At 51.5% G+C, this 14,116-nt stretch overlaps 1 protein-coding gene across 2 annotated transcripts; it reads left to right on the top strand.

Annotated features, from left to right (window-relative positions):
• Positions 1-759: 759 nt before the first annotated feature.
• On the top strand, positions 760-13,232 carry CCDC22 (CCC complex scaffolding subunit CCDC22; the record flags this gene model as incomplete). Of its 2 annotated transcripts, none has more annotated exons than XM_084259074.1 (17): positions 760-809; positions 1,811-1,988; positions 6,112-6,244; positions 6,962-7,068; positions 7,221-7,287; positions 7,394-7,572; positions 9,716-9,910; positions 10,433-10,495; positions 10,581-10,700; positions 11,287-11,406; positions 11,489-11,605; positions 11,705-11,806; positions 11,888-11,995; positions 12,262-12,357; positions 12,507-12,566; positions 12,648-12,722; positions 13,119-13,232. In XM_084259074.1, the coding sequence occupies 17 exons, from the start codon at positions 760-762 to the stop codon at positions 13,230-13,232; spliced, it is 1,884 nt and encodes a 627-aa protein (XP_084115200.1). The 2 variants fall into 2 exon arrangements, with proteins under 2 accessions (XP_084115200.1, XP_084115201.1); XM_084259075.1 differs by having other exon boundaries at positions 10,439-10,495.
• Positions 13,233-14,116: the final 884 nt, after the last annotated feature.

Raw genomic sequence — 14,116 nt, forward strand, 5'->3', positions numbered from 1 at the left:
TCAGTCTCCTCTGCAGCCTCTTCTCTCCCTGCTCAGGTCCACCCTCCCTTGGGTGGGGCAGGAAACCTGGAACCTCCCCCTTTCCTGGGGACCACCCTGTTACAATCCCCCCTTTTAATTTGAGGACACTACCCCCACTGTACTATTAATAGTTTCATTTTACAGATGAGGAAGCTAAGAACAGGGAAGTTATGCAACGTGCACGGGGGTGACACATTTATCAAGTTGCAGAGCTGAGACTGAAATCTAGTCGCTTTGTGCTAAAGTCCCTGCCCTTAATTTGTACACTTTTACAATCTAGAAGATGAAAGCAGCCTTAAATAGATGAATCAAGAAGCCACTGTTCTTCCGGCTGTCCTTCCACTCCTTTCCCTTCCCTTAGAGACACCACCCCACACCTACACCAACACTACCCCCGCCCCCTCCCACACCCACATTACTTCTTTCCCCTCCCGTACACACAGGGTATTTTTCTTTGCCTCCATAGAAAGGCCCACCGAACCGCAAACGGAAGAACTACAACTCCCAGCACCCATTGCGCGCTCAAAGCCCGCGCGCGTACATTCGCATCGGGGCACCGGGACGCCAGGCGTCTGGCGTGCGCCGCCGTAGTAGCTCTCCGAACTACACTTCCCGGCTTTCCCCGTGCGGCCCGTGACACTCCTTGGAGCAAGAGCGCGGAGTGGGGTTTCGACAGCTGCGCCTCTCTTGCTCGGACCCGGCCCTGGACCCAGCCCCGGACTCCGACAAGGCTCCACTATGGAGGAGGCGGACCGAATCCTCATCCATTCCCTGCGCCAGGCCGGCACGTAAGGACATAGCCCCCGCCCACCCCACAATGCCCACATCCGGGACTCCAAAACTCCGGACCCAGCCTCCCGGGAACCTTAAAACCCCGGACCTTGATGTTCAGAGCTCCAACTTCCAGGACTCTTAAATCCTGTCTCTTCCTTACATGTATCCCTTGCCCCCAACATCAGAGGCCTTCCAAACTCTTTGACCCCAACACTTGGTAAAACCCAAACCCCAGGATCCAAACACCTCCAGACCATAAAACCTTGGAACCCTGAGACCTGGGACCTTGAAATCTGCTCATCTTGACATCGTTACCCTGGGACCAGGATATCTGGAGGTCATTAGACACCTGTATCCTGAGAACCAGGGAACTAAAGGACCCCAACACCCCCCCCCCCCCGGGGGACTGGCACTACACTTCTCAACCTTCAAACTGGTTCCCCAACACCTGGGGCTTTTAAAACCCCAGGAGCCTGAAATCTGGTGGCCTCAATTACTTGGCGACCCTGTCGCATAAGGACTCCTGCATTTGAGAGCCCTAAAAACCTTAGATGCCAATATTTTGGATTGCTTGAACCTAAAGATATATTGATATCTTTAGACTGTGACATCCAGGAACCCTGACATTGGAAAGTCCTGAAAATCCCAGCCTCCTAACGTTTAGTCTCGAAACTCTAGCAGTTGGCTATCTAGGGACCCCTGACATTCAGGGACCATGATATTTGGGGACCCAGAAACCTCCTTTACCCTTCTCAGCCTCTAGAAATTTGTGTCTTTTTAACAGGAAAAAATTGAGATTTTCTGAACTTGTATCCCTTCCATCTATCAAGGTCCTAGGATCTGAGGACTTTCTCAATTCTTGGTTTTCCAAATGAAAGTTACCAACACCCAGGATCCATCTAAATCGTGGCCATCCTTCCCAGTCTAGTATTAGGGCTTCCAAAAGGCAACAGGACCTAGCCTGTCCCTGTTTTCCTGGCTACTGCCCCATGGAGCCTGCCCCCTTCTTCTTCAGGGCAGTTCCGCCAGATGTGCAGACCCTGCGAGCCTTCACCACTGAGCTGGTTGTAGAAGCTGTGGTCCGTTGCCTGCGTGTGATCAACCCTACTGTGGGCTCTGGCCTCAGTCACCTGCTGCCTCTTGCCATGTCTGCCCGGTTTCGACTGGCTATGAGCCTGGCTCAGGCCTGCATGGTGAGTGCCCTCCTCCTAATTCACACACCTTTTTATTTTTATTTACAAAGTCACCAAGCTCCTTTGAAACTCTTGCCTTCCCTCTTTGCCAAGTCCCCTTGTGACTTAAGGTTAAATGGTTCATGCATCAGTACTTAAAGCTGCTGGCTTATGGTCAAAATGCCGAGTAGTTCGGATTCTGTCTATGCCACTTGCTAACTGTGTAACCCTAACCCTTCTGGGCCACAGTTTCCTTATCTGTGAACTCATGATGAAAAGTAGGGTTGTTATGAGCATTAAATGAGTTGATCCAGTTTGCACTGGGCTGCCCCAGGCTCCCACATTTTAAGCTTAGTACCAGGAATTTTCCCCCTATAGTATTTTATTCATACTGCTTGGTTCACATCTCACACCTAAATCGTCGCATTTGTCGATTGTCCCACCCTGGATCACAGATCACATAGCCATCCTTATCAGGCACAGCTGCTCCTTAAGGAGGTCTTGGAGTTGGTTGGGGGCTGATGACCCAAAGGAAGATACACTGGTTAACTAAAACTGTCTGTGCAGCATTCCCCATGTGGCAGCCACACATGCCCTGCTTCTCTTGTGAATAATTCCAAAACTGCCTCTATCACATAAAGTGCCTTCTGGCAAAGCACTCATGCCTCCCCACTACAGAGCTGTGTCCAGTTACTATACCCAGAAGCTCTGAGTCTTGTTATTTTTCCTGACTCACTAGCTCTGTGACTTTGGGTCAGTCATCTAAACTCTCTAGGAGAAGTTTCCTTATGATTAAATGGGTGTAAGAATTGCACCTACCGCATAGGGTTGCTTTGGGCATTAAAAATGAAAAAAGCTATAACAAGCTTCATGCAAGTAGCATTACTATTATTGGATAGTTCTTATCTGACTGCTTGCATTCTGGCAACCTGTGGCTACATGATGCGTGTAAACACGTCCAGCACAGTCAGTGTTGGGCAGCAGAGGGATGATAACCTACCTACTGTGAAAACTTCTATTGAGACCCAGGGGTCAGGTTTCTTGAATTTGGACCTTGCTTGTACAGATTCTGTCTCTCAGCAATGGACCTCAGGTCTCTGTTTTAGCTCTCAGTTTCACCTAGCTCTCAGGAGTTCTACGGTTCTTTTGTTGGGCTCTTGGTGGCCTTATGTGTGAGGGTGGCATTTTATAATAGAAGGGGGAAGTGATAGCCTCTGTTTGGCAAGGAACATGCACAGTGGGAGGGGTTAAAGAGGAGGGCAGGCTTCACCCACTTCTCTGTTCCTCTCTTTTCTCAGAGCTGTCTTCCACTGGAGTTGATGCTGACCTACTTTTGCTCATACTCCCTTTAGCATGGGACAGAGAGGATGATTTTTTTTTTCCCAAGAGATACATGGGATTGTCTGGGCCTGAGCCTTGGTGTGCTTGCAGCAGGTGGCAGGGTCTCTCTAAACCCAGAGGGCTGCTGCCTCTGTGGGCCACCTTGGCTCAGCACTAGCATTTTCTGGAGCCAGCCTCTTTCTGTGCCATACTCCTGGAACCTCTTTCTGCGACTCAACCACCTCCATATTTTGGTGTCTGTCACTTCACACACCCCACTCCTGGAATGAGTTTCTATATCAGTCATAACTCTTTGATTGAAGGTGTCAGAAAAAACCCAAAGTAAAGTAGCTTAAAAGCCAGTGGTTTTCACACTTTTTTTTGATCGTGACCCTCTGAAATAAATATATCTTACCTTGTGACCCACTGCCCACATAGACTTCTAATAATGATGTTTTGTGAGTGCGTACTCTGTGCTGGTAACATGGTGTTAACTCATTTAGTTCTCATGACAACTCTCTGAGGTAGGTACTGTTGGTGTCCTCTTTTTCAGATGAGGAAAATGAAGTACAGAGTGGTTAAGTGATTTGTTTTAAGGTCACACAGTAGATAAGAGGCAAAGCTTGGATTTGAATCCAGAAAGTCTGCTTTCAGGCTCCATGTAGCTCTGGACCAACAGTGATTCTGGCAGCCAAAGACTCCTGTCTACCCAGAACCCTGATGGGTCCTTTTATCCTTTAAAGCAGCCACATAGGGCAAGTACTCTCAGTCCCATTTTATAGCTGGGAAATGGTACTTGTGGGCAGTTCAATAATTTGGTCAAGGCCTTATTAACCAGTAAGTAGTGTGGGCTGGATTTTAATCCTGATCTTTGTGGCTGCAAAGCCTGTAGTTTTAATGTAAAGAATTGTTAACTAGGTAAAGGTGGCTAACCATTGAGAGGGTAGAACAGATCGCCAAGGTATAACAAATAGCATACATAGTACCTTGAGAGCTCTTACTCTCATGCTAAACTATCCACCCTATTGTCCTGACCTGTCTGCTACAAGGGAATTCCTTGGATTTGTTTCTGGTGTGTCTTCCCAATTTTTAAAATGCAAATATAAACAAATGTGAATATTCTAATTTCCCCTCTTTCTTACACAAAAGAAAGCATACCCCTAGTTTCTTTTCTTGTTTTTTTCCCTAACAATAAATCCTGGAAATCATTTCATACCACACAATAAAAATTGTAATCATTGTTCCTTTTTACAGCTGCAAAGTACTGCATTGCGTTTATGTAGCATAGTTTATTAAACCCTTCCCATGCTTGGACATTTAGGTAGGTTCCAATATTTTGCAAAGAACATTGTAATGAATAATCTTCTGCATGTATATTCTTGAATTGATGGAGGCATATCTTCACAGCAACTTTTGAGAAATGGGATTGCTAGGTGGGAAGGTAAACACATATGTAGTTAGATTTTGCCAAATTTTCCTCACTGGGACTGTTTCATTTTTGCCTTCCCAGCAGCAGTATATGAGAGAGTTCCTGTTTCTCCATAGCCACACTCTCAGTCTTGTCCGATTTTTGCCCACATAGTAAGTGAGAAATGATAATTCAGTGTCATTTTCTCCACCACCACTGCCTCCAGCTTGATACTTTGGAAAATTACCAAATTTAAAGGAAAGTGCAAATAGAACATGGATACCTGTATACCCCTCTCCAGCTTTCTACATGGTGAACATTTTGTTCTAGTCTTTTCTGTCTGTATAAATAGACTTACACATACATGCATGCATACAAACACTTTTTTGCTGAGCCATTCGAAAGTACAGACATCATGACGCTTATACTTTAAACTTTCAGCATACCTCTACTAAGAAAAAGGACATTCTCTGGCATAATTGCAGTACCGTGATCACAGTCACACCCATGAAATTTATGTGTAATATCTTGTACATGGTCAAATTTCCCCAACTGATTTTTTTAAAGGACAGGGTTCAATCAAGGACCACCATTTTATTTCATTGTTACATTTCTAATCTTAAATATCCAACAGTCCTCCTTTGTTTTTGTTTCTTTGTTTCTTTCACAGTGACAGAGTCCAGACTGGTTGTTTTGTGGAATGCCCCACAATCTGAACTGGTCTGTTTTCACCTGATTTGATTCAGATTTGGGGCAGGAACACTGCACAAGTGATAGTATCTCCCTCCCAGTGCGTACCCCGAGAACATAACTCAGGTTGTTCTGGATTGGTGATGCTTGTGTGAGGTCTTGATGTGCTTTCAGTTTGTGTCTCTCTTAAAAGCAAGGCTGGACATATTTTGACATGTTAAATAGCCGTCTTCCTTTCTTTTTCTGTGGTCTTTTCTGTCTTTTGCTTGCCTTTCTGTTGCATTGCTGGGTTTTTTGTTTTTTGTTTTTGCTTGTTTAGTTTTAGGCACTCTTTATATATGGGGTAGGTTCGCTCTTTGCCTATGTTATGAGCTCCAAATATTTTTTCTCAACCTGTCATTACTCTTTTGACTTTGCTTATTGTATTTTTCCTTTAAAATTGTTATTTTCATGTATTCAGAAATCCTCATCTATTTTTATGGCCTCTGGATTTTGAGTCACAGTTAGAAAGGCCAGAGCTTGCATCGTCTTTCCTGCTTTCTATAACACTGACTCTAATCATGCTGTGGCTGCTCCCTGAGGCCTAGAGACTTTGGAGAGCCACAGGGAGGTTCAGAGGGTGGTGGTTGGTGAGAGAGTGGGAGCATCTGTGGTCTAGGCCCAGGGATCTCAGGGCAGGGGATTCTTGCCAGTCTGACTGATAGAGGCTTCTTCTCCAACCCCCAGGACCTGGGCTATCCATTGGAGCTTGGCTATCAGAACTTCCTCTACCCCAGTGAGCCTGACCTCCGGGACCTGCTTCTCTTCTTGGCTGAGCGTCTGCCTACTGATGCCTCTGAGGATGCAGATCAGCCAGCAGGTATGTGGTGCCTGGTGTGTGGTGAGGGTGAGGATAGGGTAGCATTGCCTGGTGGTGTAGGGGCTAGCAGGTGGGGGTTTGGGGTATGTACCCTCTGGAGAGCTAGAAGAGCTAGGTGGGAGGATTGGACTGGGAGAGGGGACAAGGGGAGGCAGGTGGGGCTTGGGTTGCCCCAGGTGATTGGTTGGAGCTATGAAGGGCCTCTCTGCTTCCCCTCCTGTCCAACTTCTTGTTGTACATTCCACTCTAACCATACTGGCCTCCTTGATGCCCCTCAGATGCTCCAGGCACACTCCAACTCAGAGCCTTTGTATTTCTGGATATCCTCATGGTTTAGTTTAGTTCCTCTCTTCTTCCCAGTTCCTCATCTCAAGGAGGCCTTTCTCTGACTGCCTGGTTTCAGATGACAAGTCTCTCAGTAGTACCACCTGAGAGTTTTCTGTATTGTCCTTAAGACCATTGTCACAATCTCCTCTCCCAGCATGCTGGCTATGGGAGGACAGGGTCAGTTAGTGGTTTGTTCACTGAGGTTTCCTGAGTGTCTAGAACAATGACTGGTACACACTAGGTGCTCAATAAGTGTTGAATGACTGAGTGATAACTAGATAGATGTGCATCTCTGGGAGGGGGAGTTAGAGGAGGATGGTTGCTTTCCCAGGGTACACATTTGTGGATCTGTGACATTATCACCTGCTTGATACTCCCCACTCCCCACAGGTGACTCAGCTATCCTCTTACGGGCTATTGGGAGCCAGATTCGGGACCAGTTGGCCTTGCCCTGGGTCCCGCCCCTTCTTCGCACTCCCAAACTGCAGCACCTCCAGGTGGGTCTCCCCAACTCATGTACATTCTTTGCTTTTCCCTGTCTTGCCCTTTGCCTTCCTTGTTCTCAACTGGGTGCTCAGGTTTTTGCTCCTCCACCCGGTGACCTGTGGCACAGTTCATCCAGGAGGCTCTGATTCTGCTCTCCCATCAGGGCTCCACCCCCCAGAAACCTTTCCACACCAGTAGGCTGGTCATGCCGGAGTTGACTTCCCGAGGAGGTGAGCAGGGCTGTGGGGTGGGCTGGGGAGCAGGGTAGAGGTGGGCCAGATACGTGGCCTGCAGGAGGGCTGATAGACTCCTGGCTGACTCTGTTCCTGCTCCCAGAATCCCGGGAGTTCCAGGCCAGTCCCTTGCTGCCACCAGCCCCCACCCAGGTGTCCCAGCCTACTGAGAGGGTGGCTTCACTCCTCGAACGCCACGCCATCCAGCTTTGCCAGCACACGGGCCGGGACCACCCTGGGGATGAGGACTGGGTCCACCGGGCAGCCCGCCTCCCTGCCCAGGTACTACCCCAGGTTTGACTCCCTGCTCACTGCAAAGACCTTGCTCACTGCCTCTCCCATTTTGTGTCCTGCCAACCCTCTGCCCCCTTCCTTTCCCCACTTTGTGCCCCTCTCCTATCATCTCCCCACTGGTTTGTGGACCTCAAACCAGTCAGTACCTCCTCAGAGTCTCAGTTTCCTGTTCTGAGACAGGAGGTGGGGTGGTGGGGGGGTAGGGGACCCTTTGTGTCCTCCGCTCTGGGTAGCACTAACCAAATCACATGCCCGAGATCCCAGGCAGCCTCAGCCTCAGGATTTGCTCCCTTCCTCCTGCTTTCCACTACCTTCTTCCTGTCACTGCTCCTCCCTCTGTCACTGTTCCTCCCTGCTCCTGTCACTGCTCCTCCTTCCTGTCACTGCTCCTCCCTTCCTCACTGATGCTTGGGTTTTCTGTCTCTGGGTCTCTGTGCTGTGTTCTTGGATCACAAAACACAGTGGATTTACTGCTGTTTTCTTGCCCTGTCTGTTTCCTCACTTCTGTACCACCTTTTCCCCTCTGTCCACCACCGGGTTTCTGATTTCTGTCTGCCCTGCCTCTTCCACATCATTGCTAGTTGTCATCTTTACTTCTGTCCCTCTTTTTTTTAACCTTATGGGAATTTTCAAACACAGAAGTGGAGAGAATATTCTGATGAGTCCTCTATATGCCTGTCATCCTCTTTTAAGCATTTTGCCTTTTTTCATCTCCATATCACTTTTTTTTAAAGAAAAGTTTTATTTATTTAATTTATTTATTTTTGCATAGAAGAACTGGGATATAGGCCAGAGGTATGGGGGGTGAGAAGATTCACCAGAGACAGAGTGGGGAGCAGAACAAGCAGAGCTACTGAAATACACTGCTGAGGGGAGCAGCAGGCGAGACAGGAGAGGTCTGCTGTGCCATATGGGTTAGCTCCTTGGCTGGGGATCGAACTCAGGCCCTAGCAGTGATAGTACTGAGACTTAACCCCCTAGACCACCAGGGAGGCCCCTATGATTTACTTTAAAATAACATCAAGATGGGGCCTCCCTGGTGGCGCAAGGGGTTAAGACACAATCTGTGAAGCTGTCTGCAGCTTCTGCAGCACAAGTTCGATCCCCTGGCTGACAATGGAGCAACCCACATGGTGCAGGAGACCTCTCCTGACTTATCTGCTGCTCCCCTCAGCAGTGTACTTTGGTCAATCTGCCTGTTCTATTCCCCACTCTGTCTCTGGTGACTCATCTCACCCCCCACACCTCTGGCCTGTACCCTAGCTCTTGAATGCATAAATAAATAAATAAATAAATATTAAAAAAAAATAAAGTAAATCAGGCCTCCCCTGGTGGCACAGCGGTTGAGCACTGGTTTGCGAAGCTGCCCGCAGCCTCTGCAGCACTGGTTTGATCCCCGGCCGCCGGCGAGGGTCCCACATGGCGCAAAGACCTCTCCTGCCATGCCTGCTGCTCCCCTCAGCAGTATATTTCTTCAGTCTGCCTGTTCTGTTCCCCACTCTGGCTCTGGTGAATTCTCTCACCCTCCTGTGCTTCTGACTGTACCCAGTGCTTGTATAAATAAATAAATCTTTAAAAAATAATAATAAAGTAAATCACAGGCATGTCATTTCAACTCTACTTGAGCAAATATCTCTTGCCTTGTAAGGACATTTACTCTTTAATATAAGCCCTGGCCCATTTCCTGGGCCATTAAGAGAATTAACATGATCTCTTATTACCCTGTAACACTGAATTCATAATCAGACCTCCCCAGTTGTTTGAAAACTGACTCTCCTTGTCTCTGTCAATTCCAGTCTCTGCCTCTGCCTCTTCTGCCCAGCACTTCTCTCTGTCTTAGCTTTGTCCTCTCATATCTGTTTAGTGTCACTCTCTGGCTCCATGGCTGCAGGATCACTCCACTTCCCATATTCTCCTTCAGTGTGGGAACGGGAACCCCCCCACCCCCAACTGTCCTCAGGAAATCTCAGACCGGTGGGGTGGGCAGTGGGGCTGAGGTCCCCTTGGTGGGAGAAGCTAGAGCCTGGGTGTGACTTGTTGGCAGCACCCTGTCAGGCGACTCCCTGACAGGGAAGAGGCAGGGCCTTGGGCGCCCAGCTGGCTGCCACATCCTCTTGCGCTCTGTTTCCAGGAGGATATACGGGCACATCGGCAGCGTCTGCACAAGCACCTGGCTGAGCAACTGCGCCAGACCTGGGATCGGCTGGGGGCGCCCCCCCCTGCCCGAGACCTGGGAGAGCTGCTGCAGGCCTGGGGTGCTGGGGCCAGGACTGATGCTCCTAAGGGCTCCCGATTCACGCATTCAGAGAAGTTCACCTTCCATCTGGTGGGTAGGCCTGCATGGATGTGGGCATGCTGATGGGGCTGAGGGCAGCTCAGAGGGTTGCTTTATGTACAAATACCCCATTTTACCTATGCAGGTTCCCGTGTTCCCACTGGGTGTTCCCAGAGGGGTCCCCTGGCCTCTTGGGGACTTCAGTGGAGAAAGGGTGGAGGGGTGGGACCCATGTAAGGGTGGAAGGTGCTGTTTGTGCAAGCCCCAGCTTTCTCCAGGCAGTTTCCTCTGGCCTTATCGTCTCTCCTCAGATGGTCACCCAGCAGGGCCCTCATCCTTTTCCTGGGCAGTTGGGGCTTCAGCGATGGGGCAGGTGGGCAGGAGCTGTGTCAGGGGCAGGGAGGTTTCCTTATTGAGCAGACGGTGTAGTCTGAGGTTGCAGGAAATGCCACGATCCTCACGTTGTCCCAGTGGGTTGAGTAGGTGTGGCTGTGGTGTTGGGAGGGTGCTTGGGGGGCTGGTAGGGGCAGGGCCTTTCCTCACAGCTGGCATGCTCCCTGCTCACTCCCCCAGGAGTCCGAGCCCCACACAGCCCAGGTGTCAGATGTGCCAGCCCCCTCCCAGCAACCTGAACTGGTGAGCAGAGCATTGGGAGGTGCCCTGGGCCCTTGCCTGTCTGCTAGGCCTGACACTCCCACCCCAACTTGTCTATGCCTTCTAGGACATGCGGGCAACTCGAGAGCAGGAGCTGGAGTCCTTTCGGGAGCAGTTGGAGGGAGTGAACCACAACATCGAAGAAGTCGAAGCCAACATGAAGACGCTAGGGATCAGCCTCATGCAGGTGGAGTGGGGATGGACCACCTGCCTGGGGCCAGGTCACAGGTCAGGCCCAGAGAGCTTAGTGGGACTTGAGGGGGCTGAGAGGTATTCTGTAGAGGTCTGAAGATGCCAGAAGAGTTTGTGGTGGGTGCTGAGGACCTGTGGGACTTGTGAGGTTCAGAAGAATCAGTGGTGGTGAGAAGGGGATGCAGGGATGGGGGTAGGAGTGGAGAGCTTGTTGGGAGGTTAGAGGCACCTGTGGGCATCCCTTGGACTTTCCAGGTATCTGAGAATCAGGAGGGGTTTGAGTGTCTGAGGGCTTCAGTGGAGGAAATACGGGTCTATACAGGTATGGGCTTGTGGAATTCCTCAGGGCTCCTAGGGGCCCTGAGGTAATGTGGAGGTAGCACGGTGAAAGAGCCCCATGGATGCCTGTCAGTGCTTTCGGGTCTTTGCCCTCTTGGGGGTTGGGGGTGAGGGACCTATGGGTGCTAAAGGAGTGTGTTGTCTTCTGTGGGGGCTAGAACTAGGCCAGGGCTTTCCAGGCTCAGTGGGGCTTGGAGGCTGTGGTCTTCCTTAGTCACTGAGAGTGGGTTGTGCGGTGCTAGGTGGAGACCGAGTGTCGGCAGAGCGAGCTCAGCACAGCAGAGCACGAGCAGGCCCTGCGCCTGAAGAGCCGGGCCGTAGAGCTGCTGCCTGATGGGGCTGCCAACCTTGCCAAGCTACAGGTAGGGTTGGTGCTGGCCCTGGAGGGTAGGAGTTGCAAGGACCCAGTCTGTATGACACATACCCCTTTACTATCACCCCTAGCTCGTGGTAGAGAGTAGTGCCCAGCGGGTCATCCACTTGGCGGGTCAGTGGGAAAAGCACCGGGTCCCACTCCTCGCTGAGTACCGCCACCTTCGGAAGCTCCAGGATTGCAGAGAGGTAGGTGGTGGGGTCCCGGGCTATGGGTGGGCTGGGTTTGGTTCCAATCTAGGGGGCCAGTCCTCTTCTCACTGTCCTTTGTTCATGGGGTCCTGGCAGCTGGAATCTTCTCGACGTCTGGCAGAGATCCAGGAGCTGCACCAGAGTGTCCGGGCAGCTGCCGAAGAGGCTCGCAGGAAGGAGGAAGTCTACAAGCAGTTGGTAAGGCCCATCGTGGGCCCTGGATGGCTAGAAGTGGGTGGGGGCGGGTACTGGGGGAGTGCCTGCCATGTCCCTGCTTAGGTGTCAGAGCTTGAGACCCTGCCCAGAGACGTGTCCCGGCTGGCCTATACCCAACGCATCCTGGAGATTGTGGGCAACATCCGGAAGCAGAAGGAGGAGATCACTAAGGTGTGTGTCTGTGACCTGGTGGGCGGGTCATGTGGGCAGTGGAACTCGAGGGATGGTGTGTGTGGCCTGGCTGTGTGGGACCCCACACCCTCTGACAGGTAGAGCTGTCTGGCCACCCCCCACATAGAATAGTTGCACACAGTCCACTGCAGCCACCCCCGACGCAGCGACATGTGTGCTGACTGGACATGAGTACACGTGAGAGTCCTCGACTGGCCTGCTGGCCATCCCAGACACGGGCTCATGGCCACCCTGGTCTCTGCCAGATCTTGTCTGACACGAAGGAGCTTCAGAAGGAAATTAACTCCCTGTCTGGAAAGCTGGACCGGACGTTTGCAGTGACCGATGAACTCGTGTTTAAGGTGTGGGGAAGGCGGTGCCTGGAGGAGGGTTGGGGCGGGGCCGGCCTACTCGGGCTTGGCTTTGCTTGCGGGGGTGATGGGAGGTAGTGTGATGGGAGGCAGGTCAGCACAACCCACTGACGCCTTCGAGCTCCCCTCTATCTGGTCAGGATGCTAAGAAGGATGATGCCGTTCGGAAGGCCTACAAGTATCTAGCTGCCTTGCATGAGGTGAGGGGAGAATCGTGCCTGGGGGGGCTGGCTGGCGTGGGGCCAGGTTGAGGTGCAAGCTTCTGCTTTTGCTGTCCCCAGAACTGTAGCCAGCTCATCCAGACCATCGAGGACACAGGCACCATCATGCGGGAGGTTCGGGACCTGGAGGAGCAGGTAAGGTCTGGGGGGCCCATGGGAGGGACACAAGGCAGGCCTGGGACAGCTCCTGGGTCGACGCAGAGAGGCAGTGGCAACAATCAAGGCTGGAGTTCCAGTCCTTCCCCTTCATAGCTATGTGTATGAATTGACAGGCCGGTGCCCTACTCAGCCCCAGCTCCCGCCTGAGGGTCCTCATATCTGTCTCCCTGGGCCGAGGCTGCAGCTTGAGTATGTGGTGGCTAATCCTGCCACGTAGCAAAGGATTGCTTTAGGTGGCCTCATGGCACGTGCAACGGCCTGGTGGTGGGAGGAGCATGGGAGGGGCCCTGGGTCTGTAATGGAGAGGGGTGGCGAGCAGGAGCTGGGAAAGGGGCTCTGTGTGCTGAAAGGCCTTGATTCGCGTTGCCTTAGATTGAGACGGAGATGGGCAAGAAGACTCTCAGCAACCTGGAGAAGATCCGAGAGGACTACCGAGCCCTTCGCCAGGAGAATGCTGGCCTCCTGGGGAGGGTCCGTGAGGCCTAAGGACTCCCCAGCAGAGGTCTCTCCCCCAGCCTTAGGCAGGAATTTGGGGTGTTGAAGGCTCTAGCCAAGGCTTGCCCTAGCCATTCCCTCTGTTTGCTGTCCAGTTTTGCCTGCTGTGGCCTTAGACCCAGACCCCTTCCCATCGGCCCGCAACCCTTATCTGGGGTGACCATCCAGAGTGTGGGAACTCGGCTATAGTTTATTGGGGAGGGCACTGGGCTTTGGATCCCAAATAAATGAGGGCTCTGTATGCAGTCTAAGCTGAGGCATGGATGGGGGCACAGGGCTCAGGGTGAAGAGGGATGGGAGGCAGGGGAGACATTTTGGCCAATCAGTGTGTGTGTGGACAGGCATGTCTGAGTGGGACTCGGGACGCACTGGGTTACTGTCGGGAGCGCGTGCACACCAGATGCCCAGGCAAGTTTTAATGGGCTCTGTGACCGAGTGTATGTTGTAAATGGTATGACGCTGCGTGACAGCTGTGTGTTTTTGGCACTTGAGATCCTGAGGGTACCAAGGCTGCTTCTGAGTGGGTGTCTGGGTGCAGCCTGTGTGCACCCCTGGGCCCAGAGGCTGCTGTGGACAGGACAGGGTGGACAGGACTGTGCTAGGGGGTGGTGGTGTGACTGCAGATTTGAGTGTGCTGAGACAGGCTTTTTTTTTTTTTATAGAGGCATGTTTATTTATTTATTTTATTTATTTGTTTTGTTTTGTTTTGTTTATACATGCACTGGGTACAGTCAGAAACGCGGGAGGGTGAGAGAATTCACCAGAGCCAGAGCAGGGAGCAGAGCAGGCAGAAGGACCGAAGTACACTGCTGAGGGGAGCAGCGGGCGGCAGGAGAGATCTGCGCACCATGCGGGACCCTCCTCAGGTGGCCGGG

Source organism: Talpa europaea (genome assembly GCF_964194135.1).
Source record: "Talpa europaea genome assembly, chromosome: X".
NCBI lineage: Eukaryota > Metazoa > Chordata > Mammalia > Eulipotyphla > Talpidae > Talpa > Talpa europaea.